Source organism: Nycticebus coucang, chromosome 1 (genome assembly GCF_027406575.1).
Source record: "Nycticebus coucang isolate mNycCou1 chromosome 1, mNycCou1.pri, whole genome shotgun sequence".
Lineage (NCBI taxonomy): Eukaryota > Metazoa > Chordata > Mammalia > Primates > Lorisidae > Nycticebus > Nycticebus coucang.
This window is the reverse complement of record NC_069780.1, coordinates 16,352,412-16,368,488: the sequence shown is the minus strand read 5'-3', so window position 1 is coordinate 16,368,488 and position 16,077 is coordinate 16,352,412. Positions and strand designations below refer to the sequence as shown.

The window sequence follows — 16,077 nt, the reverse complement described above, 5'->3', positions numbered from 1 at the left end:
ATTAATTTTACTTTCAGCATCAGTATGACAGCCTGTTCCACGGTGGCTGCCCTGGGAATGATGCCACTCTGCCTTTATGTCTACTCCTCATCCTGGAATCTTCAGCAGAATCTCACCATTCCGTATCAGAACATAGGTCTGTACTGGGCTTGTGCAGTGGAGTACTCACAGTAATAGCTATTGTTAATTACACATCTTGTTATGTAGGGATTTTTTTTTCATACTATCAAATCCAATTCACTAAATAACTGTCAAGTATAGATTCTATTATTACTAGTCTTCCAATTTCCTAGATTTTCTGGCTTAGAGAAGTTAAAGTAACTTGACCAAGACGACAAAGCCAGTTAGTGCAGACCTAGAATTCTAACCTGGGAATCTGCCTGCAAAGTCCAAGTTCTTAACCCCTATAAGAGTTTTTTTTTTTTTTTTGAAAATAAAGAAAGCCAGAGTAATTAATTTCTTTTCATTATTTTTTTTGAGACAGTCTCACTTTATCACTCTCGGTAGGGTGCCATGGTATCATATCTTACAGCAACCTCAAACCCTGGGGCTCAGGTGATCTTCTTGCCTTAGCCTCCCAGGTAGCTGGGACTACAGGTGCCAATCACCACACTTGGCTAGTTTTTTAGAGACAGGGTCTTGCTCTTACTCAGGCTGGTCTTGAACCTGTGAGCTCAGGCAATCCACTCGCCTCTGCCTCCCAGAGTGCTGGGATTACAGGTGTGAGACACCACACCCAGACTCAGAGAACTTACTTTAAAAAAAAAAATAAATCAGCCACACCCTTATATAGTTAAGACTATGAAGCAATTGGACTTTTTCTGGTCCAACGTTACCTGGATCTTGTGGCTCTAATTAGACTGAGTTCCCATGCCTTTGCCTGCCACACTGCCTGTCAGCCTGACTTCCTTTTAGATGGACAGTGAATGATTCTTCCTGACGATCAAAACTCATCTGCATGTCACAGCCATGCCCAGATCTGTTTCATTGCCTCTTCTCCTGAGTGTTATGTCACATAAACTCTGCCCTTTCTCTAAAGATCTCTGTGGACTTACTAGGCTTGGAAGAGAAACGTGGTGAAATGATCTGCCTATTCTAGTGTGGTCAGAGTCTTTGGAGAAGGGATAGAAACTATTAATTCTTAGAACAAAATCTCTAAAAGTGTTAGTCTGGATGCTCAAGTCAGCAGCTTGAGGGCTTATAGCCCAGGGTTCAAAACCATAATTGGAATCATCTATTGATAATAGCTGGAGACCATTGAATTTGTAAAATTTGAGTGAAGCCTTAATGTAGAAACCATGATCTTATGTGCCACTTTTTCTGATTAGTAAGTTATATAACATATCCTGTTTTTGCAGTTTTTGGCCGGGGCTGGGTTTGAACCCGCCACCTCTGGCATATGGGGCTGGCGCCCTACTCAGTTGAGCCAAAGGCACCGCCCCACATATCCTGTTTTTGATGATATGTTCTGAAAGACAATCATAAACAATTATACTCAAAATGTTATGAGTGACTCATGTAACTTTGCAGCTAATATTGTAGACCTTTGGCCAGATTTGGAAAGAGGCACTGGGAATGTCAGTATGGATCCTGCTGGCCAGGGGGCAGTCTCCTCTGCTCTACTGACGCTGCTGTCAATGCCTTTATCTGCTTGTGCTAATTCAAAAGGTGTTTTATTCTTTATTCCATCTTTGGGTTACCTGGCTATGAGAAACTGCTTTGGTAGTATAACAATTACTGTTCCTATGTCTGTAATAGATATTCTTTTTGTTTCTTTCTTGAGATCAAGTCTAACTCTGTGCCTTGGGTAGGGTGTCATGGTGTCATAGCTCATAGCAACCTTAAACTCCTGGGCTCAAGCCATTCTCTTGCTTCAGCCTCCTGAGTAGCTGGGACTTCAGCCCACCACAATTTTTCTATTTTTCTATTTTTAGTAGAGATGGGGTCTTGCTTTTGCTCAGGCTGGACCCAAATTCCTGAGCTCGGGTGATCCACCCACCTTGGGCTCTCAGAGTGAATGCTAGGACTACGGGTGTGAGTAATAGATTTTTTTTTTTTTTTAGATGGAGTCTCAAGCTGTTGCCCTGGATAGAGTGCCATGGCATAGCCACAGCAACCTCCAACTCTTGGGCTCAAGCAATCCCTCTTGCCTGAGTTTTTCTATTTTTAGTAGAGAGAGGGGTCTTGCTTTTGCTTAGGCAGGTCTCGAACACATGAGCTCAAGCAATCCACCTGCCTCAGCCTCCCACACTGCTACGATTACAGGCATGAGCTACTGTGCCTGGCAATAGATATTCTTTACTTAGTGAAGCAAATGACCCATTGACCTCAGCTAGGGAAATAATAGCTGCGGTTATAGAGGGGTGGCATTCATACGTGGCAACCAAGTAATTCATGGACTTAAAATGGTCCTCTTGTTTTCTAACCCTTCTGTATCTGTCTTTAAAATTCCGTGTGATTGACAGAGGGATTCTGAGAGAGAAAAGATAGTCCAGGGATGGTGGCAACTATGGATATCATCATATACCCTTCAAAGACTATTTCCAAGATTAAAAAATCTGCTCTACTTTTGAAGGGTGATGCAGTAATAAAATGCAGCTTCAGTTAAAGCTGTAATCTAATTGAAATAGAAATTGTTGAGAAAGGCTGGGCCCTTAGGTGAGAGGGGAGACCGGCTGATGGCTTTTTCTTCTCTGTAGGAATTACCCTGGCGTCCCTGATCATTCCTGTGGCCATCGGTATCTACGTGAATTACAGGTGGCCTAAACAGTCCAAAATCATTCTCAAGGTAAGCAACTCCACATCACTGCCAGCACATCCTCAGACTCAGGGACTTGGAAGGCAGAGTAGGCAATGCTGGAATCAGGGAGCTGCTCAGAGGCAGCGCCACACCCAGCAATTTTCCTCGCATGTCTCTGTTTTGGATCAGCTCTCCAATGGAACCCCAGGGCTCAGGAATATGGCAGTTTTCTTAGAAAAGTAGGGGCAAGGGCCATCTTGCAGATGAATTCCTGAGGGCATCTCTAAAGTGGTAGTTTGTACATGAGCAGGGCTGCAGACCATGTGAGTAAGACTCTAAGGGAAATGGTGTGCAGAGCCCTGAGCGGCCTCGCTGTGGAGCGGTGTCACTCAACTTCCTGCCTCCTCTTGACTTTGCAGGGCTGCTGGACAAATAAACAAATGTTCCTGTTCAATGGCTTTTAAAAATACCTCCAGAGGAGGCATGCTCAATCATGATGTCAGAATCCTGGGGCATTTTGTAATATGGGGTCATTTAAAGCATCGACGATGATACTATGCACTTTCAGGAAGAGTTGAAGAGTATTTTACATTTATGAAGACTAAAACATTTGGGGTTATTTGGAGGTTTGGCAAGTAAATCTCTGTTGATTTTAGTTTGAGGTTTATGGTCTGACTCAGTTGCAACTCTTCCTGTTTGGCTCCATGGGACAGAACACGGCCACTCTCTGTGCTGGCACCAGGGGGCTCTGCTTCCTCAGTTTCCAGAAGACCAACAATGAGATGAGGAGGAGAGGGGCTGTAAGAGACATGCCAACTGGGCTCTAGGAGGCAGGCATGAGCCCGTGCACTTGGGTTGCCTGTGGGTGACTTTGATGTTGATGGTGCACACCTGATCTTCAGTCTCCTTTTTAGTTGTACTCATGGAATACAGTCTCTTCATCTCCATATCTATTATTTCAGTAGAAGAAATTTTCTAAGGTGGCAGTGTTTGCTTATGATTTTTATTTTTAATAAAACAAGGAGAGAGTACTAGGGATGTCAACTCTGGAAAGTATCTGGCCATGTATATCTCTGTTTTCCTTTTCTTTCCTTCTTTCTTTTTTTTTTTTTTTTCTGGGGACAAAGTCTTGCTCTGTTGCCAAGGCTAGAGTGTCATGGTGTCATAGCTCACAGCAACCTCAGACTCTTGGGCTCAAGTGATCCTTCTGCTTCAGCCTCCTGATACCTGGGACTACTGAAGCCCACCATGATGCCTAGCTAGTTTTTCTATTTTTAGTAGAGACAGGGTCTGAGTCTTGCTTAGGCTAGCCTTGAACTCCTGAGCTCAAGCAGTCCCCCTGCCTCAGCCTCCTAGAGTGTTGGGATTACAGGCGTGAGCCACTGTGCCCGGCCTTCTAGTTTTCTTATTGCTTAGCTGGATACTTTCAGGACAGCCCTCCTGTGATCAATGAAAACTCCTTACTTTTCAAACACTTTATCTTTGATTACTTTTCTTAAAAGGCCATTTAACAACAACATACAAAAAAAAAAAAAAATCACCATTTTGTTGTTTCCAGATCCTCTGTCAGTGTCAAGGGAAAAAACCCAGATAAATTTTCTGTATGCCTCTTTTATTACCTGTAAAGAGCAGATATAAAATCTCTTTCCTTTGGCTATTTCACAGTATCTGTGGCAAAAGTATTTTCTAATATGCATAAATATTCCACAGCACCTTAGCAAACACTAGGCTAATTTAATTTTTTAGTACATCTTTGTTCTCTGCTCTTGGTCCTATATTAATTTTAGATCTGCCACATTTTCTGAACAAACTTTGGTTTTGCTCATTTGCACTTCATGAATTTTAAACTTTGAAATCCCTTTCTGGTGGAAAGAGGAAGAGGGCATTTGGTATTCAGTGGCTTTCTTGTGTTTCAGCGCCTTCCTGCTGGGAGAGGCCTTGTTGTTGGTTGGTGTCTGTATGTGAGCAGTGAGAATGGGCCCTGGTACCTGAGGCTGTTTTGTTCGCCTGTTTGTTGGTTGCTTAGTTCCCCATGACCACCTTTCTTCACGCTCTGAATCATTTCAAATCAAGGATGACGCTGTAACTAGGGACATGGTTTGCTGTGTACATGGCGTGGATGGGAGCTTGCCAAAATCCTGGTTTTCTCAAAATATCCTAGGCTACGCTTTCCTCTTTGATCTAAAACTGTAACTATTAGCATTTTTGCTGTTGGTGTTGTTGACTTTTTGTTTCTGTTCCTCTCCCTGTAGAACAACAAAAGTAAGAGGCAGTATCTATTTGGGAGAAGATAGAGGTCTCTGTTGGTATTTCTCGGGTCACATGAACTTTAGCTCAGATTGTCTAATGAAGAAAGGGTGAAGTCCTTGCAGGGAGAGAAGGGCAGGTAACAGATAAAACGGACTCCACTGAAGGGGTGGTGGGAGCAGCAGCCAATATTATCAGGCAGTGTGGACTCAGGTGACAGGTTTCCATCCAGAGGCCTTGGAGGTGTGAGGGTGTTAGAAGCTTATTCTCAGATCCCAGTTATTTCACAATTCTGTCATATCTGTGAAAGACTCTATCGTCCAGTCCTTCTCGGAAAAACCTTTGCTTGAAGGGAAAAGATATTGATCATAAAATAACATTTATATTTATGGCATCAATGTCTAGTGTAGCTGAGTCACTTGACCACTTTGGAACTCAGGTTTCTCCTCTATAAAGTGAAATTGGATTCAGTTGTCTCTAAGTCCTCTCCTTGTTCAAATATTTCTAGGCTCCAAGAATTTTAGAGCCTTGATGGCACCCCCCGCCCCCTGTGATGTTTGCATGTGCTCATTTTATTGGTCTGCTACAGGTTGGGGCCATCGTCGGTGGGATCCTCTTCCTGGTGGTCACAGTCGCTGGTGCACTGCTAGCGAAAGGACTTTGGAACTCGGATGTCACCCTTCTCACCATCAGTTTCATCTTTCCCTTGATCGGCCATATCGCAGGCTTTCTGCTGGCACTTCTTACCCACCAGTCTTGGCAAAGGTACAGTTAAATTATGTGTAAACTTTTTTGAGAAAGGTAAATTAAACACACCACCACTGGCAGCCTTTGCGGCAGCTGTGTTTGAAGATACGGAGAGTTTTGTCCTGCAGAACAGGACGACTAAGCATGAGGAGGGTAGAAAGATTATGATCATTCTTTATGCAAATAAAACAAAGGCCAAATTGATGGGAAGTTGTAATTTGTGAAGTTAGGAATTGGGTATTTATATCACTTGTTGAGATCTGGATACACTTCTCTTCTTATTCCAATAATTAACTAGGAGGAGTGAGATTGTTTCATTAAATTTAGAGATTATTCTAGGGCATGAGCAAGTTTCAGGGGATTAAGTCCTTATCTATTGTTTGTGCTAAATATTTAAAAACCTCTAGTAATGGGGAGAGGAGAGGAAGGAGGAAGATGGAAGGTCTCAGTGTATGGCACATCTCTTGGGGGCAGGACACAGCTATAAGAGGGACTTTACCTAACAAATGCAAACAGTGTAATCTAATTCTTTGTACCATCAATGAACCTGAACCAATTAAAGACCAAAAAAAACAAAAAAACAAAAAAACCCCAAACTATGAACAACAGCGCCTGTGGCTCAAAGGAGTAGGGTGCCAGCCCCATATGCTGGAGGTAACGGGTTCAAACCCAGCCCTGGCCAAAAACTGCAAAAAAACCCCAACAAAACAAAAAACCTCTAGTAACAAGAGGCAGGAAGAGAAGGGAGACTATCTTGAGAATTAAGATATGAGTTTGTCTTAAACATTATCATTACAAGTTGGGGGCTTATAGTTTATAAAGACTGTGAAATATCAAAAGTGATAATACTCCATGTTGGTATGCCCATAATGAGGTGAGCATTAACATACAGTGACAGAGGAGACATCAAGAGGTGTGTGTGTAAACTTTCTGGAAGGCAATTCAGTGTTATATCAAGAGCCTTATAAATATTTATCATTGTTAACTCAGTAACTTTAATTAAAAAAATCTGTTCTGGGGATGGCACCTGTGGCTCAAGGAGTATGGCACCGGTCCCATATGCTGTAGGTGGTGGGTTCAAACCCAGCCCTGGCCAAAAACCACCAAAAAAAACAAAACAAAAACAAAACAAAACAAAACAAAAAATCTGTTCTGAGACTAGCACTATCAGATATGCACACAAACATTAATATGTTAATGCATTAATTGCAGTGTTATTTATAAATATAAATATGGAAATAGTTTAAATATCTAACAGTAGGGAGTTACTTAAATTTGATTCACAATGTATGTAGCCATGAGATAGGTAAGATGCATCAGTTTTATTGATTTTTGAAAATACTCAAAAGATAAATTTAAGTTAAAAAAGAATAGAAAAGGGTATGCATTTTTATTATCAAACCATAGAAGAAAGCAAAAAGAATTCTATGCATGGAGAAATACTGGAAGAAGTACACCATTTGGTAAAAGTGTTTAATTAGGAGTAGTGAGATTAATTTTATTTCTTTAACATATCCTTGGTATATTATCTAAGTTTTTCAATAAGATGTACAACATTTAAAAGCAGAAAAGAATTATTAAAGACAAGAAAAATATGTAGTTAAATCCCAAAGGTGGAGGTTGCGAATTTTTACTTGGTTTTATGCTACTTTCAAACCACTGGAAGAACATTTACAATTATACCAAGCTCTGGGGAAGGCTCCATCCAGTGTATCTCATGGATTTTTTTACTATAACCCAAGATACTGTCACTGTCCTCTTTATACTGTTGAGCAAATCCTTAGAGACTCGACCAAGTTCATAGAGCTAGAAAAACGTGGAGTTAGGATTAGAACCTGAGTTTGTTTCTAAAGTCAATTAATAGGAACGCAGACTATTGAGAGGTTGAAATATAATTGGATCTGGAGAGAAAGTACTCCTGTGGCAAGGTGTAGACAACAGTGTTGTCTTTTCTTACCTGATGGCCCAACATACATCATTTGCCTTGTGAGTGGTCCAAGTGTGAGTTCTGGCTTTGTAGCTTAATCACATTAAGTTATTGACAAGGGTCTGAAAGGAATGAGAGTACTTGGAGGAAAGGGTAGCAAAGAATAGGGTAAGTGGAATAAATATGAACTTGCCCCGTACCACTGACAATGTTTTTACTCCCACATGCTAGTCACCTTTGCCTTCCGATCCAGCTTGCGCATACTCAGTAGGTGCTGGTTCATCTTCTGAAACACCTGTCTTATCCCTTCTCTTCCGAATAGAAAACCCTGCAGACTCCCTTTATAAACTGGAGACAGATGTAACTGCTTAACCCAGATGCCATGGTCCTCTGTGTCTCCCCACTTGTTTCTCCTTTGTTTTTTTCAAGTGAGATTTAATTTTCCACTATCAGAAAGAAAACCAATGAAATACGCAAAGTAGAGGAAAGTTATTACTAAACCTTTTCACCAAAGACAATGATTTTATACATTTGTCTTTTATTTAAGGGCTTTTGTGTGTTTGTTTTCCAGTGTTGTTCAGTTTGTACTGTTTCGTATCTCTAACTCAACTTTCCGTTCTCAGCTCTTCCAGCCTACCACTCCATGCACATTGGCTTACGGTATATGCAATGACTCTTGTCCCTGGAACTTTAATTTCAACCATTTGTCCCTCACATTAAAACTTCTACTCTTTTTGTCCTTTAAACTCACTCCTCCGCTGTGACGCCTTCTCCCACCACGTCTGCCACTTTCCTGAATTTCTAAAGCATCTCCCTGGCCCTCAATCAAATTTTACTTGTATTGTTATTGAACCTTTTAATTTGTATTGTTTTATTTTTTATATATTTTTTATTGTTACCGAACCTTTACTAAACCTTTCCTGTGTGTGCATCTTGCCCTTTACCTAGATTCTTTAGGGAAGGGTTTGCAAAGTCCTACTTCACAGTGCCTCTCAGAAGGCCCCCTACAGAGAAGGACTCAACAAATAGCTACTGAATGAGGAAACCCTTTGAGGGGCCTGAGCTCCGTAGCTAATGTTTGTTCTAATACATATCAGAAAATTTAAGAATAGTTCTTATTGCTAGTATATAACTCTTGAACATTTTTACCTTGGTAGGTGCAGGACGATTTCCTTAGAGACGGGAGCTCAGAATATCCAGATGTGCATTACCATGCTCCAGCTGTCCTTTAGTGCTGAGCACTTGGCCCAGATGTACATCTTCCCGTTGGCCTACGGACTATTCCAACTGCTGAATGGATTTCTCATTGTTGTAGGTGGGTGAACTTCCATTGTGTGCACTTTACTGAAAATTGGTCAGCCCAAATTAATGATGTTTTTTTTGGTCTCAACTTACGGTGCACTGTCCTTGTGATACGTTTTTAGCCTGATATTTCTGGGGACGATAAAGTACATGCACAGGATACTTTGACACAAGTGGGAATTTCACAGAAAAATACTTTTTAAAAATCTGAAAGAGAGCTTATAATTATAAATAAACATGCTTCACAAAAATCAATGCATTATCAGAACTTAGATTTCAGGCCATGTTAGACAAGGTCTCCATGAGTGATCACTAATCTCAAAAATGACATTTAATGAACTCAAGCATTTATTTGTTACGTTTCTTTAAAAGCCTTGAGGTCTGCCAAATGTCAAGTTATTTCAGTGTTTCCGTAACTAAGATTTGTGCTAAATAGCTGTGAAATATTTTTTAAATACGATACGAATACAAATATGTATTGAAGTACTATACATAAATACACACATCTAGGATATATATTTACCTGTCTTTGCAACCAAATGTACATTGATTTGACAGTCATAATGTAGGTTCACAGAAAATAAGTTAAAAACTATATGTATACGTATGCATACATATTTTAATCTTTGGCCACTGTAAATTTTTACTATTGTCAGAGAGCAAACTCTGAGAGTGATTCAATGATTGTTGATATGGCTGATTACATACTGATCACAGATCTGACAATTGGTATAACAATGTAAGGAATACTTGGAGTTTAATTTTCCTATGAGGTGAGTGAAATCCTAGCAGAGTCAAGCTCCTGGTTGTAGGGCCCTGTTTCTCTTCCCTGCCTCCGTGAGGCTGTGAGGGAAGAGTCATGTCCAACTCCTTCCCATTCTGTCCCAGCTCCAGGAGAATGCTGGGCTCAGTAAGCAACCCAGGAATCTGCTTTCTGGGTGAATGAATGAGCTGGCAGCAGCCTGATGAGTCAGTCTCATCACAAATGGCCCCTTCCAGACAGAAAGAGCCCTTCTGATACACAGAATCATTTTGTTGCACAGCTTTCTCTCTCCTCCTTGTGTGTTTATGTACATGATACAAAGCAAACAGATCCCCAAAGCATTGACAAGTATACATACGTTACCAACTTTTGCTGTTTGCTAAAATGATTCTCAAGACTGTATGTTTTAACACCTAGCATATCAGACATTCAAGAGGAGACTGAAGAATAAACAGAGAAAAAAGACCCCACATTGTGCAGAAGTCTGCTCTAAGAAGAAGTCCACTTTTTCCAAGGAGGCCAGCTCTTTCTTGGAAGTGAAAGAAGAAGGTGCTGTAACTCCCGGGCCATCGGGGCCAGAGGATTGCCACACAGCTCTTGAGGCAGCTGAGCACCTCTCTTCATGTGAATAGTGGGGACTTGAGTTCCTTCCTGGGTAGACCGGTCTACCTCCTCAGGGTAGACCGAGTTCCTTCCTCCTCAGTGGCCAGTAAAGACAGCGTGGAGCCCATGTGTGAATGTCCTTGGTAGAGCCTGTGTGACTGCCAAATGTCAGATGACTTACATTTTTGTGTGGATTGTGAATTGTGATAGGATCACTTTTTGAGAATATTTTGTGCCCATTTCAGGGAGTTCTTTGGGAGTTTACACAACATATTTACTAGCTGCCTGTGTGTTCTTGTCTTCCCATGTGGTGAACAATACCTGGCTTCTTTACTTTGGGCAGGTGCTTTGGAAGACTGCAGAGGAAACACACAGCTTTCAAGGGCTTGAAAATCTTTTCTTGATTGTAGGTGCAATTCAAGTTTAGAGGCAATTTAAATAAGATAGGCGGTCAAAAATTGAACGCTTGGTATTTTCACTGTTTAGAGATAAACACATGCATATTCTTCTAAGCAATGTATATACCTGTATCATTTAAAAACCACTGAGATCATCCTGTATATTACCATCAGTAATTCACTTGATGACATATTATAGAACATCTTTACTTGTCCAGTGACCTACCTCATTCCTTAGAATAGCGGCTACGTAGAATTATTGCATTGCACGGAAGCACTGTAACTTATTTAATCCACCCTTGTTCACAAGCATTGGGATAGCATCCAACTCACAGTGCTGCCACACTGCTCTGACTTGTGTCCAACATTTCTATGGGCGCACGTCCCACAGCCTGCACTGCCAGGACAGTTCCTCATTGAAATGTTGGACAAATTGCTGTCTGGTAATGTACTGCCTCAGTCCCCAGGCTTTTTGGCACCAGGGACCAGTTTCATGGAAGATGATTTTTCCACGGACAGGCATAGAGGCATGGGAGAGGGGGCGGAGCTCAGGCTGTGGAGCTCAGGCTGTGGTGCTGGGCCGCCCGGTCCTAGCTGTGGAGTTGGGAACCATGGTTGTGCTACACCACCCAGAGGGCCAGTTTTCCCACAGTCTCATCAGTGTAGTGACAGATTTCGAGTTGGTGAAACATCTCATTTAAAATTACATTAAAAATGATTGAAGTAGAGTATTTTTTGTTATCATTTACCTGTTCATGTGTTTGCCTGCTTTTCTATCGGATATTTTCCTTTTTAATATATAGATTTTAACCTGATAGTGACTATGTATTTGTCCTATGTATCATCAACATTTTACTCACTCTGTCTTTTATCTTTTGTTTTTCTATAATGTCTTTTGCTGCAGTTTTATAATTTTTACATATTCAACTTTGTTAATCTTAAAAAATATTTTTTGACCTTGATATCTACCAAATGTTAGAATATTTATATTTTTTGTGTTGATTGTAAATTGTGATAGGATCTCTTTGTGAGAATTATTTGCCCCCTTTCAGGGAGTTCTTTTGGGGGCCTTATGTAGCATGTTTACTAGCTGCTGTTTGTACTTCTTGTCTTCCCATGCAATAAATGGTACCTGGCAGTAGGTGAAATCCATCCTCTGTGTGATATTATTAAAAATATTTTCTCATGTTTTTCTACTGCTTTTGGGGACCAAATATGAATGTGTTCATTCCGTTTGAAATTTATTTTTTCAGTATGATGTTAAGAATCTATTTTTTTAATAGTTAATTATACAAACATCATATATTGAACCATTTATCTTTCTCCACTGATTTGAAATACCATCTTTATCCCATGATTTCTTTCTTTTTCTTTCTTTCTTTCTTTCTTTTTTGCTGTTTTTGGCCGGAGCCAGGTTTGAACCCACCACCTCCGGTATATGGGGCCAGCACCCTATTCCTTGAGCCACAGGCACTGCCCCATAATTTCTTCTATAATATGTTTCTTTTGGAACTCTGTTTGGTTCCATTTTGTGCCTTTTTTTTTTCTAACATGTGGTCTTGCTCTGTCACCCAGGCCAGAGTGCCGTGGCCTCAGTCTAGCTCATAACAACCTCAAACTCCCAGACTCAAGTGATCTTCCTGCCTCAGCCCCTCAGAGTACTGGGATTATAGGTGTGAGCCACTGTGCCTGGCTGTTTTGTGCCTGTTCTTATATGTAAGTTTTGAAATGTGTAAGAAGGTGTATTGTCTGAGATTTAAAGTTTTACAATTTAAGTATTCCCAATGACTTATAGGTTAATATGATGATAATTTTTATGGCATTTTCACAACTATTCAGGAAGCCTTGGTGGCAGTGCAGAAGGAGCCCTGTGAAATTTCAGCTCCACAAGCACTTTTTATATAAAAGTGAACTATGCAGATTTATGACATGATTGTCTCAACTGCTATTTTGCTATTGGAGTTTCCCATTTATCCAGCTGATAAATCTTTATGTATTGAGAAGCTAGTCTGTGCTATGCACAGGCACATGGGACACACAGAAGTAGTGAGGGTAGTCCTCATACCCTGCCCTCAAGAGTATGTCGTCTAGGGAGAGAACAGACAACTGCAGTGAACATGGTTAGTAGAGTTGCACATTAGCAGAGATTCCCAGAGCTAAAATGAGCATTACCATGAGTTTTTTTTAGACAGAGCCTCAAACTATTACCCTGAGTAGAGTGCCATGGCATCACAGCTCACAGCAACCTCCAAATACTGGGCTTAAATGATTCCCTTGCTTCAGCCTCCCAAGTAGTTGTGACTACAGGTGCCCACCACAATGCCTGGTTATTTTTTTTGTTGTGGTTGTCATTGTTGTTTGACAGGCCCAGGTCAGGTTCGAACCCACCAGCCTTGGTGTATGTGGCCAGTGCCCTAACCACTGAGCTACAGGTGCCAAGTCTTTCTTTATTTTTACTTATGTTCTTTGTCCTGGGCTGGGAAATTATACATCATGACCAAGTCGGTTTTATCCCAGGGTCTCAAGGCTGGTTCAATATACGTAAATCTATAAATATAATTCAGCATAAACAAATTAAAAAACCAAAACCATATGATTCTCTCAACTGATGCAGAAAAAGCTTTTGATAATATCCAGCATAACCTTCATGATCAGAACACTTAAGAAAATTGGTACAGGGCGGCGCCTGTGGCTCAGTGAGTAGGGCGCCAGCCCCATATGCCGAGGGTGGCGGGTTCAAACCCAGCCCCGGCCAAACTGCAACAACAAAAAAAAATAGCCGGGCGTTGTGGCAGGCGCCTGTAGTCCCAGCTACTCGGGAGGCTGAGGCAAGAGAATCACGTAAGCCCAAGAGTTAGAGGTTGCTGTGAGCTGTGTGACGCCACGGCACTCTACCCGAGGGTGGTACAGCGAGACTCTGTCTCTACAAAAAAAAAAAAAAAAAAAAGAAAATTGGTATAGAAGGGACATTTCTTAAACTGATAGAGGCCATCTACAGCAAACCCACCGCCAATATTGTATTGAATGGAGTTAAATTGAAATCTTTTCCACTCAGATCAGGAACCACACAAGGTTGCTCATTGTCTCCACTGCTCTTTTAACATTGTAATGAAAGTTTTAGCCATCACAATTAGGGAAGAAAAGGCGATCAAGGGTATCCATATAGGGTCAGAAGAGATCAAACTTTCGCTCTTCGCAGATGATATGATTGTATATCTAGAAAACACCAGGGATTCTACTACAAAACTCATAGAAGTGATCAAGGAATATAGCAGCGTCTCAGGTTACAAAATCAACATTCATAAATTGGTAGCCTTTATATATACCAACAATAGTCAAGCTGGAAAAACAGTTAAGGACTCTATTCCATTCACAGTAGTGCCAAAGAAGATGAAATATTTGGGAGTTTATCTAACAAAGGGCGTGAAAGATCTCTATAAAGAGAACTATGAAACTCTAAGAAAACTATGAAACTCTAAGAAAAAGAAATGTTAACAAATGGAAAAACATACCATGCTCATGGCTGTTAAAATGTCCATATTACCCAAAGCAATATACAATTTTAATGCAATCCCTATTAAAGCTCCACTGTCATACTTTAAAGATCTTGAAATAATAATACTTCGTTTCATATGGAATCAGAAACAACCTTGAATAGCCAAGACATTACTCAGAAATAAATACAAAGCAGGAGGAATCACGCTACTGGACCTCAGACTATACTATAAATCGATAGTGATCAAAACAGCATGGGACTGGCACAAAAACAGAGAGGTAGATGTATGGAACAGAATAGAGAACCAAGAGATGAACCCAGCTACTTACCGTTATTTGATCTTTGACAAGCCAATTAAAAACATTCAGTGGGGAAAAGATTCCCTATTTTACAAATGGTGCTGGGTGAACTGGCTGGCGACCTGTAGAAGACTGAAACTGGACCCACACCTTTCACCATTAACTAAGATAGACTCTCACTGGATTAAAGATTTAAACTTAAGACATGAAACTATAAACATACTAGAAGAGAGTGCAGGGAAAACTCTTGAAGAAATCACTCTGGGCAAATATTTTATGAGGAGGACCCCCCGGGCAATTGAAGCAGCTTCAAAAATACACTACTGGTACCTGATCAAACTAAAAAGCTTCTGCACAGCCAAGAACACAGTAAGTAAAGCAAGCAGACAGCCCTCAGAATGGGAGAAGATATTTGCAGGTTATGTCTCCAAAAAAAGTTTAATAACCAGAATCCACAGAGAACTCAAATGTATAAGCAAGAAAAGAACGAGTGATCCCATCTCAGGCTGGGCAAGGGACTTGAAGAGAAACTTCTCTGAAGAAGACAGGTGCCCAGCCTACAGACATATGAAAAAATGCTCATCATCCTTAATCATCAGAGAATGCAAATCAAACTACTTTGAGATATCACCTAACTCCAGTAAGATTAGCCCATGTCACAAAATCCCAAAACCAGAGATGTTGGCGTGGATGTGGAGAAAAGGGAACACTTCTACACTGCTGATGGGAATGCAAATTAATACATTCCTTTTGGAAAGATGTTTGGAGAACACTTAGAGATCTAAAAATAGATCTGCCATTCAATCCTATAATTCCTCTGCTAGGTATATACCCAGAAGACCAAAAATCACATTATAACAAAGATATTTGTACCATAATGTTTATTGCAGCCCAATTCATAAATGCTAAGTCATGGAACAAGTCCAAGTGCCCATTGATCCACGAATGGATTAATAAATTGTGGTATATGTACACCATGGAATATTATGCAGCCTTAAAGAAAGATGGAGACTTTATCTTTTTCATTTTCACATGGATGGAGCTGGAACATATTCTTCTTAGTAAAGTACCTCAAGAATGGAAGAAAAAGTATCCAATGTACTCAGCCCTACTATGAAACTAATTTATGGCTTTCAAATGAAATCTATAACCCAGTTATAACCTAAGAATATGGGGAAGGGGAGAAGGAGGGGAGGGACAGGGGAGGATGGGTGGAGGGAGGATGATTGATGGAATTACACCTGTGGTGCATCTTACAAGGGTACATGTGAAACTTAGTAAATGTAGAATATAAATGTCTTAACACAATAACTAAGAAAATGCCAGGAAGGCTATGTTAACCAGTGTGATGAAAATATGTCAAACGGTCTATAAAACCAGTGCATGGTGCCCCATAATCACATTAATGTACACAGCTATGATTTAATAATAATAAAAAAAAAATGGCTGGGTATTGTGGTGGGCGCCTGTAGTCCCAGCTACTTGGGAGGCTGAGGCAAGAGAATCGCTTAAGCCCAAGAGTTTGAGGTTGCTGTGAGCACTCTACAAAGTGTGA

The 16,077-nt window shown here is 40.6% G+C and overlaps 1 protein-coding gene across 1 annotated transcript in view; it reads left to right on the top strand.

Moving 5' to 3' along the window:
- SLC10A6 (solute carrier family 10 member 6) overlaps window positions 1-11,284 on the top strand; it is a 35,793-nt gene extending 24,509 nt beyond the window's left edge. Inside the window, exons 2-6 of the mRNA XM_053601515.1 lie at window positions 18-136; window positions 2,700-2,788; window positions 5,577-5,752; window positions 8,819-8,976; window positions 10,144-11,284. Coding sequence (XP_053457490.1) covers window positions 18-136; window positions 2,700-2,788; window positions 5,577-5,752; window positions 8,819-8,976; window positions 10,144-10,358 — 757 coding nt within the window. The 3' untranslated portion in view covers window positions 10,359-11,284. The remainder of the gene's footprint in view (window positions 1-17; window positions 137-2,699; window positions 2,789-5,576; window positions 5,753-8,818; window positions 8,977-10,143) is intronic.
- Window positions 11,285-16,077: the final 4,793 nt, after the last annotated feature.